The following is an 8,914-nucleotide window of genomic DNA, read 5'->3' as shown; positions in this document are numbered from 1 at the left end:
ATACCCTCGTTATTCGTTGCAGTTGTTGGCACAGAGCGTGCTATGCGGTGAAGTGCAGTTTTTAGAGTGCATGAAAAGTCCGATACGATCGCGGTTTACAGGCACTTGTTCGTCAAAATATGTGACAAATGCTGGCAGAGAAAGACAGGGAACAGATGCGAGCGATCTAGTTTATTGTTACCACGTCTCCAACTCGCCAGTCTAGCATAGCCTATACTCTAAGAGAAAAAGGGTGTGAAAAGGTGGTAACTCCTATAGTTACCACCGATAAGGTCAACACAGCGTCTGATTAAGGGTGTAAAAGGGTGGTAAACGCAATTATCATATACTGCGAACGTATTTTTATTCGCGATGTACCAATTTTCGCGAATCGCAATATAGGAACTTATTCGCGAGTATTTAATTTCGCGATTCCAGGTCTGCTTCCTTCCGCGCGATCAGTGTGAAGCTCTATTCGCGAGTACAATTTTTCGCGATTTTTTCGCGGTCGCGAAATTCGCGAAAATTAATAGATCGCGAATAAAAATCCGTTTGCAAGATTGCTACAAAAAGGCGTGCGCGCCCGAATCAGGAGTGATAACCCTATCCTGCGTGGCAATGGTTAGCGGACGACGTGCTATGCGGTGAAGTTCTGTTTTGAGAGTGAGTTAGCAGATGGAAATTTGCAACTTTTATGCACAACATGTGGGACAACTATTACCTCCTAAAAGGTGTAACTGTTCCACCCTTTCTTCTGAGAGTGTAAGCGCCGGACCACTGCTCTTTTAAAAATGAACTTCTCCGCACAGCACTCTCCTAGCCTACCATAGTCTCGAATGATATTGTTATCTGGCCTGATTTGTTAGAGGCAGGAGGCGTACGCCTTTTTGTGGCACTTACGCTGTTCATAATTGTAACAACAAAGGCGTACGCCTCCAGTTTTATTTTCCAAGTTTATTTTAAAGAGTGCAGATTGACGGATCACGGTCAGTTTTAGGATTTGCCTTGGTGACGTTATGGTAAAAGTAGTGGCAAATCAACCGGCGGAGAACGCACTTAGGTCGCGTAGTTTAGAGTACGGGATATACCGCAGTTTCCTGGAGAGCAGCCATCTCGCTTGACGCCACCCTATCGCCATTACAGCAGTGTCGGGGCATCATGGCCGCGCCCGGTGGGATTGCGCCGAAACCAACGTATAGTGTACACCGAGCATGACTGGCTGTAGACCGCGGTCGAAAGCGCTGATCTTCGCTGCTTTCGGACACGAACACGTAATGCTCATTCCCCCCATATTGAGAGCTAATGTAGCAAGACGATACATGATTAGTACGCGGCGTTAAAGACTCATGCTTCTTCCGCAGCCCGTCCATACGTCCTCCGAGCCCATATTCGACCGGCACCGAGAGTACAAGCTGTTCCTCTGCAGCATAGTCCTGGTCACATTCACCATCACTCTGGCGCTACCTGTCCTCCTCTACCGATACCTGGCACAGTGCTCCGAGCCACAGTGCTACACGGTCGCCCTCGAAGTCCGACGCTCGATTGAGGCGAGCGCTTCACCGTGCCACGATTTTTTCCAGTATACCTGCGGCAGCATCAAATCATCTATCGTTGATAAGGTACAGAGCGGCCTGCGAAAATCCACTATCCGATGGTTGTCTACGGTGCCTGTCACGGCGAGGCAGAACGCCTTGCAGAAGCTCGGAATTATTTTGCGCAATTGCATCAAACTGTCCAACAGGAAGCCGGAAAGCGTCGAGAAGATTCAGATGGTGTTGAACGCCTCCGCTTTGCCATTTCCACAGATGCCTCCAGTGAACATGCTCCGTGTCACCAAAAGCCTAGTGACCCTCAACCTTGAATGGGGTATCGCTGTTTTCTTCAGACTAACGGTCGGTCAAAATTTGCAAAGGAAGGGCGAACACATTTTCTACGTCCTCCCCAATGAGGACCTCAATCGCTGGGTCGCTTTCCTCGATGCTCTGGAAGAAGACCGTAACCTGGACGTGTACGTTCGCCGATGTGCCGAAATCATTGGCGACCAGGGCATGTCCTACTCCAGGCTCGTTGAAGCAATGCGTCTTGTGAATCAAGAAGCGCGCCTCGCCCTACGAACTGGTTCAAGAGGCCAAGTCGCCTTTGTGCCATTTTACACGAGGGCTGTCATGTGGAGCCACGTCTTCGCCGTCCTCTCCAAGGAATTTTTCTCCCAGCCAAATGTTTCGCGTGAGCTCTTCGTCGTCGACACGGAGCACTTCGAGGCTCTCTCTGCGACGCTCTTTGAGAAGACCGATCCCGCTGCGCTGTACGCCTACATTGGGCTTTACGTGGTCTGGCACTTAGCGAGATATGCGTCTCATCCTCTGGCGTACAGCTCTACAGTTCCTGGATACGAGTACAAGTTGACGGACATCTGGCGGCAATGTTTTTCGGACGCGTATAGGTTTATGCCACATGCGTTGTTGTACGTTCATGCTGAGCGTCATTTCAGCATCGACGATATAATAGATATTGAAGATATGCTGGGCCACGTGACGAGAGTCACCATTCGTATCCTGCGGTACCTGTCCGAGAAGAAAGAGATCAACACTACCAAACTAACCGACAAGGTGGACTCGTTGAGACTCTTCCTCTTCAGACCGCCCCATCTTACCCACCTGGAGGATCTTAACAGGTAGACGGGTGCAATGTCATTAACTCGACTAATTCGAACATAACATCGCTTTGATCTCCTTTTTTGTCTAAGAACGTCTTCAAAGACTCTAGTGACCTTGGTAATCCTGATTACGAGTCGGTGCCAAAGGTTTTCTAGCACTGCGTATTTTTATCGTATGTGGCGTGTTACAATTTTGTAGAGTGAGGCACCTGTCATTCATATTAACAGTATATCGGAAGACTTTTGGTCGGGTTCATCATTGTCACACTCTTAGAAATGAACTTCACCGCATAACACGCCCCTAGCCAACCACCATCTCGAATGATATCGTTATCTGCCCTGATCTGTTGAAAACGGTAGGCGTACGCCTTTTTTGGGACAATTATGAACAGCATAAGTGTCACAAAAATGACTTACGCCTCCCGTTTTCAACAAATCAGGGCAAATAACGATATCATTCCAGATGGTGGTTGGCTATGGGCATGCTATGCGGTGAAGTTCATTTTTAAGAGTGCGGGAAAGGTCATTGGGACTCTTACGGGACTCATTGGGACTCTTGGGACTTTTAGGGGGTAGGCAAGGAGGGATATGCTCCTCAAATACCGGACAGTTGCCTCGCAGGAAAGTCCCAAAGCACACAAAGAAGAATGGCAAAGAAAAACCACACTCTTAAAAAAGAACTTCACCGCATGGCACGCTCGTAGCCAACCATCATCTCGAATGATATCGTTATCTGCCCTGATTTGCTGAAAACGGGAGGCGAACGCCTTTTTTGTGACACTTATGCTGTTCATAATTGTCACAGAAAAGGCGTACGCCTCCCGTTTTCAACAAATCAGGGCAGATAACGATATCATTCGAGATGATGGTTCGCTAGGAGCGTGCTATGCGGTGAAGTTCATTTTTAAGAGTGCAGGCACACGAAGTAGACTTTGCCCAATATAAACACTCACAGTAGATGCTACATACCATGCTCCTAGCCAGCCGCCATATCGAATGATATCATGCTGTATCATGATTCGTTCAAATCAGGGGGAAGAGCCTATCTGGGACAAGCATAATGTATCCCAGATAGGCGCCTCCTCCCATTTTCAGCAAATAAGGACACAGAATGATATCATTCGGAATGAAGGTTGGCTAGGAGAGTGCTATGTGGTGAAGTGCTGTTTCAACAGTGTAGAACAATAGCAAGGCGCACGCTAGCTGGTGTAGACTGGTTGCTGAAATATTACCCTGAGTCCGGGGTAAACGACGGGGACGGAAGTCTCTCTTGTCTCCGAGTCTCCTTACCATACACTTGTATTCCGTCCGCGTCGTCTACCCCGAACTCAGGGCAATGTCTTCAACAACTACACTAACATTTTTTTTTTTTTTTTTCAAAACTGTCCAAGGTCGTCTGACGTGTGCTCTGCGTATGACTTGTGCTCCCATTCCGCAGGCTGTACTCGTACCTTCCCGACCAGAAAGACGAAGATTACGTGGACACTTTCCTGAGCGCTTCAAGGCGAACAGCCCAGTACGTCCGAAGCCTTCTTCACTACGGCGTGCGGAATCAGTCGAGTGTCTTCCTTCCACCCTTTGTGGTTCGACTGCCCTACATGGTTCCCGTTTACAACCTCGTCGAGTTGCCTCCTTCTTTCCTGATGCCTCCCGTCTACACCTTCCACCAGTCCCTCTCCCTCAACTATGCGGGCTTGGGTCACGGGATGAGCCTGGAAGTAAGCAAGATGGTATTTGGCGATCACCGCTTGCTCAACGGCTCCGGGCGCTACGAGGCCGTTTGGTCACCGGGCTTCAGACATGAACTGCAGCGGAAGGTGCAGTGCTTGCGCAAGCAGTTCCTCGCGTACAGCTGGGACGAGTCTGACCTGGAGCCAACGTCCATACAACTGGCGCTCGCTATGCACATCGCCTTCCAAGCCTTCACGGTCAGTTTGCGCACGTTGAAAACTCTGCTAGTTGCCCACTGTTTATTAATGTGTTACCATTAGGAGTGTCAAAATGGAAAAAGCTGTATGTGTGTGTGGTGTGTCTGTGTATGAGATGGCGAAGCCTCACCGAAGCAGAGGTATAAGTGGACATGTAAAGGGGATATAAGAGGGTAAATGTAAATGGAGGTAAATGTTTTGAAATTGAAGCAGTCGAAGGTAATTAAGAGTAAGAGGTAAGAGTGATTGAAGGTAATTAGAGTCAATTGAAGCGAGACAGTTGAGTTTAAAGGTAATGAGTGCAATATATATGTAATTTAGAAAAGAATGGGTCGAAATTAAAGATTACCGAAGACAATTAAATGTTAAAGGTAATGAACGGTAATTAAAGCGAATTAAAGGTAACTGAGACTTATTAAATGAGTTTACATAAAGTAATCGAAAGTGTCGAACCAGTCAAGTATAGACCGGAGGCAGACAACCCGAAGTCGGGTTAGACGGGAAGTGGACGACCGGAAGTCGGGTTTAGACCGGAAGTGAACAACCGGAAGTTGGATTTAGAAAGGAAGTGGATACGCAAAGGTCAAGTATGGACTGGATAAGGCGTTTAATGCTAACGCATTTCTCTCGCATTTACCTATAACTTATATTTAAAAAATCAGCGGCGACTTATTTTTATTTATTTATTTTAGCATATATGGTTTAGCTTTCCAGGTCGCGAACTAGACTCACAAATGACTCAATGACATCAGCACTGATTTCCTCGCAAACCTGACATAGGCCTATAAGCAGTGGCATCACTAGGGGGCGTGCAGTCCGCACCGGGTGACATGACTGAAGAGAGTGACTCGCCGGAACAGTACGGGAGACCGGAGAGAGTTGCCACTGATCTGACTTTTGCTGTGACGAAAGTACGTTCGTCAGGCCGATGCAACCAACGCTGGTTTCTAGTGCGATGTTTTGGCTAGACGTTGCACACTTTAAACTAAAGCTGGCTTTTAAAAAAAAATTATAAGTGATTTAAGCGAATGTCGTCAAGTGTGGAAATACGCCCCAGTAGCGAGACAGGTTGCCACACGGGCTGGGGCAGGTCGTCTCAGCTACATTTTCTCAGTATCTTTATTGTGGAGTTGTACCGAATGAAATAACATTGGAAATGCGGATGAAGAACTGACTAACCGAGCAGAGAAGGACCTATTATCTTAAGCCTTTATATTTCCTCGTGTGTCCTAGCTGTTCAGGATTCATGCTAGCTAGCCCTTACTGGCTGGTAGACCTGCATTGTAAATGTAAAAAGCGGCACTAAATTATTACACTATCACAAAGATGTACTAAAAGGGCTACTGAAGCACGGATATAGCTTGCGCTGTCAGTTGCTCCAGTCGAAGCTGACAACTGACCCCTACGACACCTGCAGTGACTTCACCTGAGCAGCTGAACCAACTATTCCGCTACAGCGTATTCCGCTGAAAATCCGTGAAAATATTTCCGAAAGATTAATAAACATTGTGAACTCGTGCATTCTTGAGTGCACTCGAGTTTTTGTGTGTGTCGTGCGAAATATCAAAATTGCAAGAACGGAAAATCTTACCTATCACTCTTAAAAATAAACTTCACCGCATAGCACGCTCCTAGCCAACCATAATCTCGAATGATATCGTTATCTGCCCTGATTTCTTGAAAACGGGAGGCGTACGCCTTTTCTGTGACAATTATGAACAGCATAAGTGTCACAGAAAAGGCGTACGCCTCCCGTTTTCAACAAATCACGGCAGATAACGATATCATTCGAGATTATGGTTGGCTAGGAGCGTGCTATGCGGTGAAGTTCATTTTTAAGAGTATACTCGTGACAGAAACAAGTATTGTGCTGTGTGCACCTTGCCATACTTTCCACGACAATGAAAGCTTCAGTTAGTTTTTGCTCGTGCCTCTGACAGGCGGGAAAACGGCTCAGCTCCTCTGCTTCGTTTCCTTTAAATAGCGAGTGTGACAGCTGGCCCCTATTTCTGCGGGGACGTGACGAGCCCGCTGCGCTTTCCTTCCTCCGATATGATATTGTTCCTTGTCGCGTATTTATTTATTCATATAGCTTAAGTGCCTACAGAAGGTATTTCATAAGGGGGGGAACAAATATACACAATACACTGCATAACGATTACAGGGTTAACACAAATAAAACCTCTCACAGTTTTGCACAAAGTCATTGTATGATTGTGATGCAACGACATGCTCGGGAAGAGAATTCCAGTCGCGAATGGCAGCCTGCAATGGTGGGTGATAAAAGTACTCGGTAGCCCCATATTCAGCTTGGAGTTTGAGAGAGTGGTCAACACGGCTGGAGGAGTGGTGGGCGCTTTGTGTGAGACCCCGAAAGGAATAACGGCGTAATTTTCGTCTGCTCTCCAAAAGCGGGATACCCATTGTTGCCTTAAAGTATGTCATGCTGTCAGAGTCGTATTTTTGTAAATAAAGCGCACAGCTTTATTTTGAATTAGTCCCAGTTGGTCAATTAGGTATTTTTGGTATGGACTCCATATTGCAGACGCATATTCCACCTTCGAACGAACAAAGGAATTGTACGCCATTAACTTTACTTCCGGTGAGGCTAGATACAACGTCCTTCTAAGGAAACCCAGTATCTGAATTGGTTTCTGCGATATCTGAGAGATATGGAGATTCCAGCTAACGTTTGCTGTGGGATGGACACCCAGGTGTTTAATATCTGTCACTTTGTCGAGTGTTCAATCGTTTAGTGCGTAGACGTGCTCAATCTGTTTGGTTGTTTGGTTGTATCAGGCGATGATGGGGCCGACGGTCGAAAGCCTTAATGAAATCAACAAAGACTGCATCTATACCTGCTTACCACGGTTGAAGGAACTAAAAACGTCCGTTATAAACTCAAAGTTTCACAGGAAAACCCGCTCCTAAAGCCGTGTTGATTAATAAAAAAAAATAGTTATTGGACTCAAGATATCTCGCAATAACAGAAAATTGGATATGTTCAAGTATTTTACAACACACGCAAGTAGGAGAGATAAGCCTGTAGTTTTCAACTGATAGAGTGTTCGGACTTAGGTATGGGAATAATAATCGCGTCCCTCCAATCATCTGGGACTTCAGACGTGTCCAAAGGCATCTGAACTGAGAGCGCAAGATACACGGACAAAGAACGGAGAAACAGACAGGACAGGCGCTAACGGGGGTGGCGTGGACGGGGGTGGACAGGACGGGGGTGTCCAAAGGACTGCTGAAACAATATTGCTAGTGCTCGTGAGGAAACATCTTTCGTCAGTTTCAAAATTTTGGCGGAAATACCATCACAACCTGGAGACGAAGACACTGATAAGTTATTAACATTGAGAACACCAGAGGCTGAGATAACAACTGGACCTAAGGACTCGCCTTCCAGCATAGGGCATCGGGGCAACAAAGAGCACTCTGTAGTTTCACGGTTGAACATAGAGCAGAAATATTCATTGAACCTTTCAGCAGCAGGTGAGTCCTCTCCATTGGTTGACCAGAGCTGTCTACAACATAGGTTTTGTTGTTACCCATTTGTGATTTTAGAATAGACCAAAGTTTACCTTCTGGCATGAACGGGCTGGGTCCATTATAACGGACTGGATGACGCACAGAGCCCCGGTGATGCCCTAGTGATGCCAGTGGGCCTATAAGCAACGGCTAGTAACAAGTAGATGTACGTAATGACTGTGATTGTGCTGTGGCAATGTCAGTGCTCCCTCATTGTCAGGCAATGACGATCGGTTAAATATTCTCGCTATATGAGTGAGTCGGTATATACATGCGTGACGTCTTTCCTTCCGGACAGGAAGCGATGAAGCAGCCGTCTGCCTCCGATCGTCTAATGGCGGAGCGTCGTCACTTCTCCATGACCCCTCAGCAACTGTTCTTTGTGGGCAGTTGCATCAAGTGGTGCCAGGCAGAAGAACAGCAGAACGTCCAGCAAAAGTGTCGCTTCCCGCTTCTGGTACTGCAGGCCTTCAGCAGGGCCTTCGGCTGCACAAAGAGGGACCCAATGACGTCTCACGAACACTGTTTCTTTCTCCCAGACAGTTCTTCGTGAATATGCCTTCGGTAATTCTGCTCGCCCGATCGAGTATTATGTGCCGATGTCGCAATATATGCCTCATAGAAACGAAGTCGGCAAATAAAGGGATCTCTGTTATACTTTTGAAATGGTCATTGCCATGGTGTGTTGCCAAGGACCGCGACCCTTTTGAGCATAATGCAGCCAGAGACTCAAGTAAGCATAATCTCAGCAATTTCATGGGATCAACGTGTCTCAACAGAAAATAGCCCCGCACAATATTCGAGACGCTCTTTTTGG

The 8,914-nt window shown here is 46.8% G+C and overlaps 1 protein-coding gene across 1 annotated transcript; it reads left to right on the top strand.

The window, feature by feature from the left end:
• The first annotated feature begins 1,325 nt into the window (after positions 1–1,325).
• On the top strand, positions 1,326–8,650 carry LOC135366360 (neprilysin-1-like). The gene is made up of 3 exons (XM_064599029.1): positions 1,326–2,653; positions 4,074–4,563; positions 8,396–8,650. The coding sequence occupies exons 1-3, from the start codon at positions 1,326–1,328 to the stop codon at positions 8,648–8,650; spliced, it is 2,073 nt and encodes a 690-aa protein (XP_064455099.1).
• Positions 8,651–8,914: the final 264 nt, after the last annotated feature.

The sequence above is a fragment of the Ornithodoros turicata genome, chromosome 8 (genome assembly GCF_037126465.1).
Source record: "Ornithodoros turicata isolate Travis chromosome 8, ASM3712646v1, whole genome shotgun sequence".
NCBI classification, from domain to species: domain Eukaryota; kingdom Metazoa; phylum Arthropoda; class Arachnida; order Ixodida; family Argasidae; genus Ornithodoros; species Ornithodoros turicata.
Note: the sequence above shows the minus strand (reverse complement) of the source record. Positions and strands in the feature narration are given on the sequence as shown.